General features: G+C 34.4%; 4 protein-coding genes and 2 non-coding genes across 11 annotated transcripts; 3 read left to right on the top strand and 3 right to left on the bottom strand.

Moving 5' to 3' along the window:
* The first annotated feature begins 229 nt into the window (after positions 1 to 229).
* On the top strand, positions 230 to 3,655 carry fmo-4 (Flavin-containing monooxygenase). 2 transcript variants are annotated; one of them, NM_001269603.2, is made up of 7 exons: positions 230 to 377; positions 425 to 613; positions 660 to 780; positions 836 to 978; positions 1,109 to 1,516; positions 2,059 to 2,559; positions 3,148 to 3,655. In NM_001269603.2, the coding sequence occupies exons 1-7, from the start codon at positions 237 to 239 to the stop codon at positions 3,349 to 3,351; spliced, it is 1,707 nt and encodes a 568-aa protein (NP_001256532.1). In that variant the 5' UTR covers positions 230 to 236; the 3' UTR covers positions 3,352 to 3,655. The 2 variants fall into 2 exon arrangements, 1 of the variants encoding a protein (NP_001256532.1); NR_069899.1 differs by having other exon boundaries at positions 237 to 381; positions 3,148 to 3,351.
* A 482-nt stretch (positions 3,656 to 4,137) lies between these two features.
* 21ur-15270 lies at positions 4,138 to 4,158 on the top strand. Its single transcript, NR_069898.1, has one exon.
* A 1,790-nt stretch (positions 4,159 to 5,948) lies between these two features.
* On the top strand, positions 5,949 to 8,600 carry rdy-2 (MARVEL domain-containing protein; the record flags this gene model as incomplete). Of its 2 annotated transcripts, NM_001129479.2 has the most annotated exons (9): positions 5,949 to 6,203; positions 6,720 to 6,809; positions 6,859 to 6,941; positions 6,986 to 7,091; positions 7,140 to 7,241; positions 7,665 to 7,751; positions 7,795 to 7,862; positions 7,962 to 8,037; positions 8,206 to 8,600. In NM_001129479.2, 8 exons carry the CDS (start codon positions 5,949 to 5,951, stop codon positions 8,008 to 8,010), a joined length of 840 nt encoding a protein of 279 aa, NP_001122951.1. In that variant the 3' UTR covers positions 8,011 to 8,037; positions 8,206 to 8,600. The 2 variants fall into 2 exon arrangements, with proteins under 2 accessions (NP_001122951.1, NP_001122950.1); NM_001129478.2 differs by lacking the exon at positions 7,962 to 8,037.
* F53F4.21 lies at positions 6,187 to 6,411 on the bottom strand. The gene has a single exon (NR_069897.1). It is a non-coding gene; the product is annotated as an Unclassified non-coding RNA F53F4.21 (non-coding RNA).
* Positions 8,584 to 13,548, bottom strand: F53F4.4 (the record flags this gene model as incomplete). 4 transcript variants are annotated; one of them, NM_001269600.3, is made up of 11 exons in its annotated part: positions 8,584 to 8,778; positions 8,968 to 9,117; positions 9,167 to 9,286; positions 9,333 to 9,461; positions 9,665 to 9,955; positions 10,004 to 10,271; positions 10,697 to 11,147; positions 11,209 to 11,334; positions 12,093 to 12,342; positions 12,768 to 12,883; positions 13,456 to 13,548. In NM_001269600.3, 11 exons carry the CDS (start codon positions 13,502 to 13,504, stop codon positions 8,662 to 8,664), a joined length of 2,067 nt encoding a protein of 688 aa, NP_001256529.1. The 4 variants fall into 4 exon arrangements, with proteins under 4 accessions (NP_001256529.1, NP_001256528.1, NP_001256531.1 ...); NM_001269599.3 differs by having other exon boundaries at positions 8,662 to 8,778; positions 9,330 to 9,461; positions 13,456 to 13,504; NM_001269602.3 differs by lacking the exon at positions 13,456 to 13,548 and having other exon boundaries at positions 8,662 to 8,778; positions 12,768 to 12,839.
* A 199-nt stretch (positions 13,549 to 13,747) lies between these two features.
* Positions 13,748 to 14,807, bottom strand: tbcb-1 (Tubulin-specific chaperone B). Its single transcript, NM_073966.4, has 4 exons — positions 14,703 to 14,807; positions 14,297 to 14,641; positions 14,098 to 14,252; positions 13,748 to 14,046 (listed from the first exon to the last, which is right to left on the bottom strand). The coding sequence occupies exons 1-4, from the start codon at positions 14,796 to 14,798 to the stop codon at positions 13,953 to 13,955; spliced, it is 690 nt and encodes a 229-aa protein (NP_506367.1). The 5' UTR covers positions 14,799 to 14,807; the 3' UTR covers positions 13,748 to 13,952.
* Positions 14,808 to 15,670: the final 863 nt, after the last annotated feature.

The following is a 15,670-nucleotide window of genomic DNA, read 5'->3' as shown; positions in this document are numbered from 1 at the left end:
ACCAATATATTTTCTTTGTATTCTTCCGACTTCTTTTTTCTTCATTATTTCCTTTTTATTCCTATCCTCCCTCACTTTGAGAAGGTTTCTTTACTTCTTCAATTAAATCCCTGCCCCCTTTTCAATTCACTTTTCGAATCTTTTTTGATTTTCTTTCATAAAACATTATTTGAACAATACGTTTCTGACTTGACTTTTGCACTTTTTCAAATCATTTCCCATTTTACAGTTTTCAAATGCGTGTCTGTGTGGTTGGCGCCGGGGCTTCTGGCCTGCCAGCCATCAAGGCCTGTATTGAAGAAGGGCTTGATGTTGTGTGTTTTGAGAAAACTGCTGATATTGGAGGACTATGGAATTACAGACCTGGACAGAAAGACGTAGGTCCTTCATATTGACCACGATAGACATTATCAAGAGTTTTCAGATCGGAGGAACCGTAATGGAGAGCACAGTAGTAAATACCTCAAAGGAAATGATGGCCTACTCGGATTTCCCTCCTCCAGCAGAATTCGCTAATTTCATGCATCACACGAAAGTCATCGAATACATCAAAAGTTACGCAGAGCATTTCGGACTCATGGACAAAATCCGGTTCAATACCCCAGTGAAAAGAGTCAGGGACAGAGATTTTGAAAATTCATAAATAATTTAAATTTCAGATTTCAAGAAATGAACAGAACAAGTATATTGTCAGCTTGCAAAATGGAGAAATTGAAGAGTTTGAAAAGTTGATTTTGTGCACAGGTCATCATGCAGAACCATCTTATCCAGAATTGAAAAGTACGTGATTCTCTGAAAAACCAGAAGATTTTGAAAAACATTGGTGTAATTTCAGATTTGGATAATTTTAAAGGCAAAGTCGTACATGCTTATGACTACACAAACACTTCAGGATATGAAGGAAAAGACGTTTTTCTTCTCGGCATCGGAAATTCTGCTCTTGATATTGCAGTTGATATTGCCAAAATTGCGAAATCAGTGAGTAGATTAGTTCACAATTAAAAAAAATTATGACACGAATCCTAACAAATTGTGCAAATTTAAAATTCTATAGGATATTAACCGAAAACAATTGCCATCAGACGGTAGAACGTTGAATCAATTTCAGGTCACAATTTCTACCCGAAGAGGAACATGGATTTTCAACCGTGTCAGTCAAGGGGGCATGCCATATGATGTTCAGCTCTTCTCCAGATATTATGACACACTTCTGAAAACAATCCCTCATGCAGTTGCCAATGACTTCATGGAGTATCGTCTCCAACAAAGAATGGATCACGATGTCTATGGTCTGCGTCCAGATCACAGATTTTTCCAACAACATCCTACTGTAAATGATGCACTCGCAAATCTTTTGTGTGCTGGATATATCACAATCACAGAAGATATTGATACATTCACTGAGAACAGTGTTATTGTGAAGGGAGGCAGAGAATTCAAGTGTGACATATTTTTGACATGCACTGGATACACATTTGGTTTTCCATTTGTTGATTCGGATATTGTAGAAATCAAGGTAAGGGCGAGATGAGTAAACAACATATAAAATGATAAATTACTTCATCTATATAGTTTGATCAATGTCAAACGGATCTTTGTTTTGAGAAAAAAAACCATTCTAATCAAACACCCAATTAAATTTTCACAAAGTTGTTTTTCACTAAAAGGGTGTTAAGGACTTTAAATTAAGACACAAAAAAACTCCAAATTTTGGTTAAGCTCAACAAATAAACGGGACTCACGAAAGCGAATGATTCCTATTCTTTGGCTGGGTTGTTTTCTTACTATTTCAATGACCAAAATTTGAATGAAAAAGCTTGACTTAATCTTATTTTTCTAGAAATTTACTTTTTGAAAATGGAAAAAAAATATTTTGACACAAATTTGCTCGAGCTTACCCGATATTTTTTTTCGTTTTCTTCACTTTCTAGAACATGGGGTAATTTAAAATAATATAGGGCTGAATTCCCACAAGTTATATTGAGAAAAGCTAATTTTTTCTGTATTTGTTTAGGATCAAATTATCAAACAAACTATTTTAACTTTTTCATTTTTCAGAACCAACAAGTTCCTCTGTACAAATATGTATTTCCACCAAACAGTGACAGTGTTGCAGTCATCGGGCTCATTCAACCAATTGGATCAATTGCTCCAATTTCTGAAATCCAAAGTAGATGGGCTGCCAGAGTATTTGCAGGAAGATGCCAACTTCCATCAAGTCAAGAACAAATCGATGATATTCAGAAAAAGAAGGCAGCAATGAAGAAACGATATTTTGATAGTATCAAGCACACGATTCAAGTGGATTATATGAGTTATATGGACGAAATTGCGGAGATTATTGGATGTTTACCGCCAATGAAGCATTATCTGTTCTTTTATCCTAGATTCTGGATGAAACTTTTCATGGGGGCAAATGTACCATATGCCTATAGATTGGTTGGACCACATGCATGGGAAGGTGCAGAGCAAGCTATTTGGACAGTTTCTGAAAGAGTCAAGAAGCCACTGAAAAACAGACAATGCAGGATTAGGAAGCATAAGAAGAGAGGGTCTACGGTTAGTCTCAAATTAAGCTCAAAAATTTAAAACGTAGAATTATGTTGACAAGAAACGTGTTCGAGCTTATCCTATACCATATTTCATTTGAAAAGATTGTTAGGTTGCCACAAAAACTTTTTTGTTCACTTATTTTAGGTCCGCAGAACTGCTCCAAAACTGGCGTTCTATAGACTTTTGATAATTTTTAAATTTTGGAAAGAGCATCTATTGGAGCAGTTTGTTTTTGAGTCTTTTGTTTTTATCTTAAAAAAATCTGAATATTTTTTGCCCAACTCGATATAAAAATGACAGAATTTTTTGTTGGAAAAAAAAATTTGAGAAGTGTCTTATGTTGTTTTGAGGTTTACGAAATATTCTGAGAATAAGAAGAGAGAAATGTTTCTAAACCAAAATTTCAGTTTTTTCAATAAGCCGCTAATTTTTTATGGAAATGTGTTTTTTAATGTCCAAAAGTGAGCTCAAAAATCGTTTTGAACTTTTAAGTGTGAAGGAGTTTGAATTCAAATTTTTTCAAATTTAAACCCCTGAAATTACAATTTTCAGAATTTTTCTGTTGCAAACCCCAAAAGAAATATTTCATTTCAGGACGAATACTTCCGATATGCGACTCAAAAAGTGATTGCCACAAACATTTCAATTCTATTCTGCTCCGGTCTTCTTCTATACTGCTCCACAACATCAACACTTCCTCCAGCTGTTTATTTCTTCTCATTCTTCCTTTTCTTTACTCTTTACGGTGCAACACTAATGTGGTTTGACCTACAATATGACATGACCACAATCTTCTAGATTCAATTTAATTGTTTTCACTTTCAATTAAACTTAAAACCTGGTTTTTTGTGTTTCAGGAATGAGCTTTTATATTGTTAATTTGTTTATGTGTGATTGAGTGTGTGATTACTTTTTGAATTCTTGTAGATGCCGATTTAGATTTGATAAACGTTTATTTTGAAAGATGAGTTTTGCATTCATATGTAAAAAAACAGTTTTCAAAAGTGTTTGATGTTCTCATTGTCATTCAAAAATAAATTGGCAGAAACTGGTTTTTACGCGGGCAATTGAAGATTATAAAAAATAAAATTTTTAACTGATGTTTAAAGTTTCAATGTTCCAAATATGTTTCAAAAGTTGATTTATGAGATTTGGACTTTTTAGTCTCATAATTATACAATAATTTTTCTTAAACATTTGCAGAATTCAATTTCTTTCTCATGACATTTTATTTTCAGAAAATTGCATCTCAAACCGGTTTTCTTCTTTTCAATTTAGTTTTATGAGCCATGATTTTGTACATTACTCATAGTTTTATCTACTCGACAGAAACCCAGTTTTGAAATGTTTTTGATCACTTGTATCTAGGTTTACTCAGTTGTTTTTGAACTGAAGTTATGATTTTCTGATTGGGACATTTTTCAGTTTTTAAATTAAATTTTAAAACTATAAGAGTGATTACCAAAAATGTTTTGCTACTTTTTGGTAATTCCAGAATTTTGGAACTAATTTACATTTTTTTCCGGTGGAATTATTTTTCGATTTTAAATTTGCCACAAGTCTACAAATGATGTGAAACTTCACTATCAGAACGAACCTTCATAGTTTTGTGTAGAAACAAAAAATTGAAATTAAATTTTCGAGTACAAGTGCTGGTTTAAAAATTTTTATTTTTCAGAATATTCAAGAACTCTAATATTGAGCAGTATAGTTTACTCTCAAGAAGTGTCCAAAACATTCTAAATTGTCTGAAAATGGTTTTACAGTTTTCAATGAACTTCATTATTTTCAGTTTCCAGGTTGAGTTTTCCCTTTATTGAATATATATTTAAAAGCGGTCTGTATTGTTCACGGTTTTCGAATTCAGAATATCTTCAAAGATAACCTTAATTTCTTGCCTTGAATATTTCTTTCTAGGTGTGGGAATCTTTCTAACCTAAAAATGTGTTTGATTATCCTCGGCTGACTCATTCCACAGTAACTTTTTGGTTTGCACATTGAAATAATAACTTGTGATCCTTTATACAATACCTCATTGAGTATTTGCCTAAACTGTCATCTTATTTCGTCAAACTTCCTCATAATCCACTTAACAACAATATGTGTTGAATACTCAACCATCATCACTCCGTTCACAAGTATAATACTCACCTTTTGTGTATAAACGCGTCATACAAAAGTTGGTGATGATGATGATTGTTGTGTACGCATGTGAGAGAGGGGGAATCTCTCGAAACTTGTTGTATTAAATTTGGTAATAATATATAAAGAGGTGGTGAGATCAGGGAAAATTGAAAGAGAAATAGAGAGGCACAGACATCGGACAACGGCCAGTTTTTGTGCAATAGATCCTCTTAGTGTCAACTGGAAAAAGCGAAAGTCGTCCCCGTTGCACATTATACAGCTAGATATGCTTTTTTGTGACCATTTATAGGTTTTTTTTCAGAGTTTATGATTAACCTTGACTGTTACATTAGTGTTTTAATAGAGTTTCGCAGTTCAAAAAACAATTTTCTATGTGTCGAATTTGTTAGATGTGAGTTAGGTATTCATCTAGGCACAACCTGCCGTCAGCCTCAATTTCAGGGTTGTCGGCTGAAAGCGTCTGCCGACAGCCGACTGATAATTTTGTTAAATGGAAATTGAGAATTTCGAAAAATTTTGCCGAATTCCAGTCGGCTAAGGCCTACATTTTTCGTGCCTCCACGGATTCTAATGTGTTCCAAAAAATTATAGTCAGTCCCGGAGCCCACAAAACGACGGACGCTACGGAGTGTTAGTTTTTGCTCCATTTTTTTCTTAGAAAAGTAGGTTATAGGCATTCTTCAGGTAGGTGCCTGTCTATCATGTCTTGTCAGAATTTCGTCCCCATAAGACTTGCACTCTTACAAAATTATTTACGACATTCAACTTTGGAAGAGTTTTGTGGAATAGATGGAATAGCACAAAAAAGGGTGAATTTCAATTCTTGAAAAATATTCAAACTCAAAGACTGATTACATGCAATAGAAAATATAGATTCCTTTAGAATAGTTGAATATAAACTTCCAACCAAACACAAAATCAATTCATAGCCATACTCAAGCCACCTCTAAATGCTACAACATTTGTAGTTGAAACCACTTGAAACTGCATAAAAGAGTAACCAACAAATTCCATTTTCATCCATCATTTTCTATTTATGTACTGTTCAGTTTCCACTTGACATCCAACCTGTTCTCCTTCTATTTCTATATTTGTCACCTGCTCATTGCCAATTGCGTAACCGACTGACTTTCACTCCCAATCGAGCCATCCGTGTCATCCGGTTTTTAATCGCTTTCCTTCTTCTACTTCTTCCAAATCTCGACGGTTATATCCTCTGGTGTTTCCACAATAACACAGACAGTCATACAATGTCAGATCAAGCGAATCGAGTCGTGTACGTTGAACAAAGGCGGCACATTGTCGTCAATTCACCACCACAGTCACCAACACCATTACATCATTTTCCTGTAAATCAGTATTCTTCTGCTTCTTCATCTCATCATCCACCTACGATTAATCAATCTCAACAACAGATTTATCAAAGAAATACGACAAGAAGGAGAAAAATGTTCTCGCAAAGAGCATTTAATGGAATCGTTTTTTGTATTCGAATCTTTATTTTAGTGAGTTTTTTGGGACAAACTATTCCGTTTTCATTTAAAACTGTGTGGATCATTTCACAAAAAAAATTAAATTTTTTTGTTCATGCCAAAAATGATTTTCATTAAAAAATCTGTAGGGAATCTACAAAAATGTGAACCATAAACCAGATAAAATGAAAAAAGTAAAAACCGTTTATGATTCCGAAAGAAAATGGGTTCCGGAATGTATTTTTTTTAAAACATGAATTTGAGAACACTGAATGAAAATTTTTGTTAGAAAACAGTACTAAAAATTCAATTTTCAAAATGAAATGTGCTACATTTCTACTCTGGACTTTATTCAAAATTCTTATAAATTGTGAATTTTCTGAAAAAATCCCTATTCAGTCGTATGTATTTAGTAAAAATATATAAGAAACCCTCGAAAATATGTAAAAATCAGAATTATTTCATAAATTTTTTTTCGTTGAAATGGTAATTAGCTGACAAGAGATACACAATGTTTCAGTGACTATTCAAAAACATATCCCATTCCAGATCCTTGCCATAGTCTCCATGATTCTTGTTCTCACAGCGCCTGGAGCATGCTTTTCAAGATATCTCAATGGGCAGTCTATTAGTAGAGAGGTTTTCTAATAAAATTATTCTTAAAATTATTATATTTCAAATTTTCCAGATTTGTCCCGGACAAAATAGTATTTTCCCAATGAATGCTGACCGATGGAGTAATGCCCTCCATTTTCAAGGAAGGGGTCAAAAGTGAGTACACAACTCAAAAAAACAATTTCAGTATAAGCTTTCAGCGTATACGGTCAAGTTGCTCTAATCTGTATAACTCTTGCATTTGGACTTATAACAGTTGGAGTTAGCTGTGTCACATTGGCCACTGGAAGCATCCTCACTTATCCGGTAGGAGGAGAATTTTTTTTTCTAAATCTATGTTTTTTTGAAATTCAGCAAATTCTGATTTCCGGTCTCTCGATGGTTGCATTCATTGTAACTGGAGGAGTAGAGACATGGTATGCAACTGGATATGATCATATGGAATTTTTCATTCAGGCAAGATTTTTTATTAAGAAAACTGGGTACTTGTGTATTATACCCCAGGAAAATGGGTATCACGGTTAATTTAAACGTATAAGTTAATGAAAGTTTTAATAATTTCTAAAATGGCGAGGGTATAATACGCGCGCGTACATGAAATACTAAAAGCGGAGTTTTATTTTCATCAAAAAATTTTTAAATTCCAAAGAATAGTTCGATACAAAAATAGTTCTAGATTTCAAGTAACTTTTTTTTAAACTCGGAAACAAGGAAATTGTCTGAAAATTGCCTAATTTTAGAAATTTTAAGCAGAATTTGCCTATTCTAGTTTAAAAATTTATTGAATTTGTCTAAAACGGTTTTAAAAAAATGTTCCATAAAAAATTTACACAATTCAAAAATCTACTGATAGTTTCTCACATTTTTCGTTAATTTCAGGCAGTTGGAAATGGAGTTTTCTCAGGTTGTGCTGGAATTCCTGGATGTCAAATTCAATTTGTTGTCAAAGGATGGGCAGTTGCGGCGGTATTCTGCCAAAATTTGGATCTCAATAATTGAATTATTTCAGGCGTTCTACTTCCTTGGAGCACTTCTCTACGTAGTGGACATGTCTCTAATCTTCATATCTCGTGAAAAGTAAGATTCAATTTCTCTCTAACATATTTCAGTTTTGCTTGCTTTGCTAATGCTGTTAAAAGTTGATTGTTCGATTAAAGAAAAAACGTGGCATTTCAGAGAAGTGTCGGATTCATATGCAGTTACCACCACTACCACTCACTATTAGACAACTCGCACAGGCCACTAAAATCTGGTATTGTTGTTTGAATTTTTATTAGTTTTGTAATTGTAAAAAAAGAATGTTTTCTGTTTCCTTTTTGGTGGTGGATATTTTGAGAGCTTTGCAATTTTTTTTGAATATTTTTTAAAAACTTTTTTCAAAGAAAAATTCTTAGAAACGATTAAAAAAAAAAATTTTCAGTGAGCCCGCACCTCCAGTCGTATTTCGAGGCAATCGTACCATCCGATCTTCATTTTGAATGAATTCCAAATTCCCAGGAAATCGATGAACAAGTAGGTACTCAGTCACACTGTCTCCTCTTCGTCTGATCTACAGAAATTGCGTGTCACGCTCCAAATGTGACGTCATAATTATCCAGAGCATGAATTCAGATTACCGCAATACCTGTAGATCAAACGGTGAGTGCACGTGGTTTCGTCATCAATTTCTAATTCTTTATCCTTGTTGAATACTATCGTGATTGTATAAATTGCTCACCTTCTCTTTTTTTTCTTTTCTTTTTCCTTTGATTTCACCGTAAAATCTTTCAATTGTTGGCATGCACTGACTTCAAATAAACGTGTTCACAAATTATTTTTATTAGCCGTAATTTCAAAAAAAGTTATTAATAAATAATTTTTAAATTTTAATCAATAATTAACATCCGAAACGATTAACAATCATATCAAATTGTGCCAACATCAAATGCCCACAAGACGAAGAAACCAGCTTTCGAAGGCATGATGTGTAGCGACGAACTTTTGGACACTTTCGCTGAAATTTTTTATGAAGTTCAGATTTAATTTGATGCTATGTACTAAGCTGAAAACATTTTTAAGTTTGGAATTCCAATTTTTCTTCTTCGAAAAAAAAAGAATTTATTTTTAAAAAAATGGTATGTAAAAAAATCAGGTGACATCACCCTATTAAAAAAGTTCCCCGATTCTATAGTTGTTCACTCACTTTTCCTGGCAAGGTCTCTCCTCTGCTAAACTTCTGACATATTCCCATACTCCTTGAATCGATTGCATTGATACACTCATGAGTTCTCATTGACGCTTCAATTTGCTGAGATGTACAAACTTGTCCAAAATGTTCCTCGGCAAAATTTATCTGATTTGTGGAAATAATATGTATTAATCCAAGAAACTCAAAAACTCACAACAGGTTCACTTCTACAAACTGTCGTGACTGTGTACTTAATACAACTTCTATAATTTGCAAATGCATCACATAGTTCCAAGAGTTCAATTTTTGAGAATTCGAAGATTGGGAAAACAACCTGAATATATATTTCATAGAGATGAATTGATTAAAATGTTAACCACTTCAGTGTCTTTTCGGTTTTCTTTAATTCCAGTCCATAATCGAAGAAGCGGGGCAAGGCACGAGAGAGCTGTAGTCTTGACAATCCCTTCACAAATTTTCGGTTTAACTTCAAGGTCTTCGGTGAGTAACTGCAATTATCGTTTTTTTTTAATAACGGACAAGGACTTTCTTTTTTTTAAAATAAAACAGAGGTTATTGGAATGTCGTATTGAGCTATTAAAATTGGTGATTGCTTTATGATTGATTATTTTTCCGATATTCAAAGTTTAGGGAATATGACGAGAGTCACTTCGATTTTAAAATTCCATTAAAAAAACTAAATTTCTCTTACAGTTTCATCGGTCAAATTCCCAGGTGTGTTTTCCCATTTCTTCTTGTCCCTCGAACCTTCTGGAACATCACCACTTCCAGATCCTTCTAGACTTTCCCCGCTCCCATCTGAGCCCTCATCAATCTCTTGTTCTACAAGTAACTTGCATCCGAAACCATTTTCTAATCTATCCATCAGTCTAACTGTTTCATCGGAACAATCTCCTAATAGTCGTTCGATAATACAATTTCTGAATTGTGGATGACCATCACATCGATTTGGATTTGTTGAGTTTAGGAAACTGATACATTCCTGAAAACAATAGCAAATAAGATTCGAAGAAAATGTGAATCATCTCACAGTATTATCCTTGAAGACACTCTGCATACAAGTAAATTCCAATGCAAAATCTGGCAGATCCTTCATTGCGCATGCTTCCTTCAGCTGAGAATCAACAAAACTTTTGATGGCTGGTAGTCGACAGTTCCCAACACAGAAGCTATTCACACATTCTGTTGCGACTGCAAACTTTGCACACAGCACTTCCAGCTCCATTGGTTTGATGCCAAACAACGGGAATCGAACGAATGAAGAGTATGGAGATGAATGAAGGAAGCGACCAAAGTCTCTGGAAATGTTATTATTATTACTCTGAAGGATGTGAAGATTGCGGAAATGCTATAGTTTTTTTTGCCTGTCAGTCAAAAATTATTTCATTTCAGGTATACAAAGCATTATTATTATTATTAATATGCACCCACTGATTATGTGTTATGTGTATATTTCTTATTTGTATTTGATTTCTATGACTATTCTTTTTTGTGTTGGTTTTTTTACACGATTACTAATTCGAATTAAAATAAAATAAATACATTTTTCCAAGATTTTTTGAATCTTCAAATCGAATGGCATGAACAGTTTCTCAATAAGATATCTAAAAAGTGTCCAATTGCAAAATTAAAGTGATCCTTTAGAATTCGATGCACTGTACAATCTCTCAAAGACGAACAGCACAGTATGGCTCAACAGGCTCCCTGTATCTTTCAAACTAACCCAATTATACTTGTGTAGCAGTCTGTCATGTTTTCTGCATTGAATTGTTTCCTCTTTGGTCTTCTTGTTTGAACTGTCTCCAGAGTAACAGTTGTGGTCTCTGGAGTCAAATTTTCTCCAGAACCCTCCACTATTTCATTACTTTTTTCACTGATTTTATTTTCCAAAAATTCAACTGTAGTAGTGGATTCAAGCACATGTGACGTCACTTCTCCAGATTTTAATTTCTTTTCCTTAGTTGATTCAGTTGTTGCAATAACTTCTTCTTCTTTTGACACCCCTAATGTTGTATTTTTGTCATCAACATTAAGTGAAGTTTTGACAAGCATATTAACTTCTGGTTTTGACCCATCTGTAGTCACTTTTGCAGTCGTGTTTTCCAAATTTTCAGAAATCAACAAAGTTGACGCGTCAACTCCAACACTAAGAAACTCGTTGACTCTTGCTACTTCTGCAAAAAAGTCATTTCTTTGGAATACTAGAAAACCTTTCAGCAAATGTCTGAAACTTACCAATTTTTGAAGGGCATCCATATCTCTCAATAGCCTTCATTACCAATGCATAAGCTTCATTTCCACAGGATGTTCGTAGAGGTTCCTCGATGCATGTCACAAATTTATCAACGTTTGGACAGAAAACTGAAAAATTTTTCTCCATAAAATGTGAGGGTAATCGAAAATTTTTGGTTGAAATTTTCCTCAGTTCGACAAGGATTTAACATATTTTTGTAACGGTTTTTAATGTGAATTTTCAATTGAAAACAGTCGAATATATATGCAGATATTACGAGAAAAAAATAACGCATTTTTTGGTCTCGTGACTGGAGCAAAGTTAACAATATTTTTCAGCTGTATTCCCGGAAAATGTTTGTGAAATGAGAATGATGGAATTCAAACAAGTGCGAGGTACACTTGTGAAAATTTCGAGCCAGACTCGAAAAAATGTGGGCCGATTCCTGAGAAATCGGTCACACACGCTTTATGGTGTCCTGCGAAAATATTTGCTTTATCTGGAAATATCTTTAACAATTTTGAAAGTGGTCAAAAATTGACTGAAAGTTGTTTCTGAAAAAGTTGCTGAAAAATTCCGATAATTCGTCGGATTTTTTCGAGGCAATTTTCAACTTTCAGACAATTTTTATGGATTTTCTAATTGTTTTAATTAAAAGTAAAGTTATTTTCAGATAATGCTTTTCCATATTCTATTACGTGAAGTTTTAAAAGAAAAAACTATACGATAGTTTGAAAATTCAGTGATCGTGATCATCAAGCCCAAATTAATAAATAGTATTTTTTTGTTTTTTTGAATTATTACTATTACACTATCATTACTTCCTGTAGTATTTTCAAAAACCACCTATCCATCAAAACAAATTTCCAAAAAAAAAGTGTCTCACGTTCGCCTCCCATTTTGGGTTCTTCTTTGATAGATGTAGTACATTTGGATACAACAAGGGTCAGTGATATGCATTGTTGATTTTCAAAGTACTTTGTAGCTGCATCCTTTTGACATACAAACGAGAAATGACGGGTGACAAAATTGGCGACTGGATTATCCACGTGGCATCTTCCGAGACCACATTTCTCTTCAACATTTGAATAGCTCTCACACAGTGTGATTAATGAACTTTTGGAATAGTATAAAACCTGGAATCGATTTTATTTTTACTTTCAAATTTGAATTAACTCGGAATTGTACATTATTGTGAAAACAACATATATGTCCAACTAGGACTTCCATGTAGGCGCCAAAACGCCTGCCTGCCTTACGTCAATGACCTCTCGTGCATTCAGCTAAAACATGCGAACTTTTTCTGTATAGCAATTAAATCAAAATGAGTGAAATTAGAAAGTTAGAACTTTTGTGAATTAACGGCAGAATTCAGGCAGGAAGGTTTCAGGCAGGCGTCGGGCCCTGAAACCTCGCCTGCCTACCATGGAATCCCTATGTTAAACTATTTCCTTGCAACACTCGAAAGCTTGTTTGGAAACCAGTATTTTCTGGATATTCGCAAGAATTGATAAGAATGATAAGAGTGATAAAGTCGAGAAAAGAGATTAACAAAACATACTGGTAACAAGATGTTTGTGGCATTTGTCTCGGGTAATCTCAGTTCTTCCCAAGTTTTAAGAAGATCCAACATACAGAATGTTGGATTGTCAGGGCATTGTGAAGTTGGGATAAGGTCTGAAAATGATAATTTTGCTGAAATTCGCCCTAATTTGTTCACTTTAGAATTTCATATTTAATCAAAAACTATTTTCACATTCAGCGAACAATTTCGTTAAATTTGGTAGAAATGTTGGGATTCATATAAGCAAAAATATAGTATCCGGTCTCGCGGCGACCAAAATCTCGCAAGTAGAGCTTGTGAAAATGTGTATGCGCCTTTAAAGGTACAGTAGTTCCCACTCCACACCTGTTAACAATTTTCGCCATTTTTCTGTATGATTTTCTTTTTTTTTAGATGCGTTAATTAGTTTTTTTCATAAATGACATAAATGACAGTTTTCCGAAAAAAAAACCTTAAAAAATCGACGAAATTTGCGAAAAGCTAGGAGTACTGTATTTCACGGATTACTGTAGTTTTTCATTTAAAAAGCTTGGGTCGTGTCGAGACCGGGTCCCGTAATTGTTTGTTTTAACAATTGTGATTTTTACAGTGCGAATTGACTCTTAATGCATTTTTTAATAAAAAGATTTACAAAAAAGATTCCCTCGCCGGTTGAGCTTCCAAAATTTCAAAAACGATAGCTTACCTTCTGCGGCTAACACATTGAGAAAAATAAAAAAAAATAAAATCAGCATGATAATTTCTGTTGTTAGCTTATTGTGCGCTTTCCCCCAAAAACGGAAAGTGATCCTTGTTTCCTCTCGAGACCCTAAGAGGACCGCCCGTTTTGTATACCAGTTTCTTCGTTCCCTCAACAACTTCTAAGCTTCATGTCCTCCACCCCTCTGGTCACATCACTCGACTGTGTTCCCCTGACTTGTTGAGAGAGAGAGTAAGAGCGGATGCGAACGAATCATGTTGTCGATTACTAGTCGGGTGTCACATATCGTTTACTTATCACATACAAAATAGATAGAAGCGCAAAGAGATCGCCGATAGAAACAATATCTCGGAAGAAAATGGGAAAATGCAAAGTGAAAGCGGGTATAATCATGAAAAATTGTTATGAAAGTATGTATTCATAGTTATATAATGAATGAGAGAAGGCAGAAGCAGGGAGCAATAAATATTTGGCAATGTTACTTAGATTTCATCAATTGAGAGCTCTGGGAAATCACCAACTTTCACATCGACTGGTCGAACAAATCCTCCGTATTTGGGATCACAATCGAAATATCTGAAATGAAAGTGTTCGGATAAAAATTATTCAAAATTATGGCTGAGTTACCTGACACCAGCAACGGATCCATCATTCTTTCCAACTGGCTCATCGTATTTAACTCCAACCCAAACACCTTCCTTAAACTTTGTAGCTCCTACGTATGCGACTTCTCCTCTCCGGGCCATTTGTGCTCCAACAGTAACTTCGCATCGGTTTCCAACCTTTAAATTAAATTCATTTTTCCTTTTTGGAACAGCGCTCTTACCATTATATTTTTCGCGGCTTCTTCATTCAATTTATCGCTTTCATTTTCCATTGGAGCAGCACTACCTTGTTCTTCTTGCATCTTTTTCTTCCATGCACGAACGCTGTCTGTTCTCTTTCCATATGTGTCATCACTCATTTCATATTTTTCAACCATACTTTCGTCCTTGAAATCTTCGTTTCCACCAGTCACATCAACGGCGTGAATTCGGTAACCGTCGCGAACACCCAAATCTTTCAAACTTTTAGCCCCGTCTGTCAGCTCTCCTTTCAGTTGATCATCTCCATCAAACAATTGAATGCGCATTGAATCGACCGTAGTTCCAACTACAAGTTCGAGTTTCTTCTGAAAAGTTTTCGATTAAATAGTATTTTTAAAGAAAACATTATTTTTACAATATACTTACTTTCAAATCATTCAACGACATGCCAGCCGGATATTTCTTTTCCATCGGAAAATCTGTTGCATTTGTAGTGATTTCAAGGTCGTAAACTTCTGTCATTTTTCAGTTCTGCAAGAAGAAAATTTGTGAAAAAAGGGTCGTTTCCAAGGAGAATGTTCTGAGAGAGCTTAAGAATAGCTTCAAGAAGAATGAGCGGTCATGCATTGTAAATGTGTTCCGGAAGAGCAAGAAAGACGGGCGGTGCAATTAAAACGATAAATAGGCAACACCTGCTTCCAATGGTTTCAAATTGTAAGAGAGCATGTAAATTCAGTCAATTCATTGCGAAATTCGGAATTAAATTGGATGAGCTAGCGAAACGGCAGCTGAAGACTACTTATTGCAATCGAATTTTTTATCGAGAAATCTGAAAGGTTTTACTATAAAAATAACAGTAAAAATATCATTGAAGTCTTTAGGAAACTAAGAAATTAGACAAGAATTAATAAAAAATAAATGCATCTGACTTGGCCGAGAGGAGTACACAGGCTGTGCAACGGAGCGCGCTTACCACCCTTTCATTTTATTTGAAAAAAATGCAGGTCTAGAAATACGAAGCATATGTGAGAATTCAGTAAAACAATTTCATGATACTTCATCAATTTTCTGGAAATCAGTAAAAATCCAGAGAGTCTAATTGTGATACAATTCTTGTGAGAGGATGTCACATTTCTCAAAAAAATATCAGGGAGAAAAATATAAAGTGAAACAATCAAGATTCGTATCAATTTTTGCAACTTTATAACACTGACTCAATAATCAGCAATATTTGAAGTGTTCCTTACAAAATGTGAAAAATACTTGAATGCATGAGAGAGTGGATAACTTTTTGGGAATACTTTGAATACCTATTTTTAATGAAGCCACAACTTTTCGATCAAAACTAGATTTGCAAAAACATGTTAAACTAAAGGAACAAAACGTGAAGTGTG

Source organism: Caenorhabditis elegans, chromosome V, assembly GCF_000002985.6.
Source record: "Caenorhabditis elegans chromosome V".
NCBI classification, from domain to species: Eukaryota; Metazoa; Nematoda; class Chromadorea; order Rhabditida; family Rhabditidae; genus Caenorhabditis; species Caenorhabditis elegans.
The sequence above is the reverse complement of the archived record's forward strand: the minus strand, read 5'-3'. Positions and strand labels throughout refer to the sequence as shown.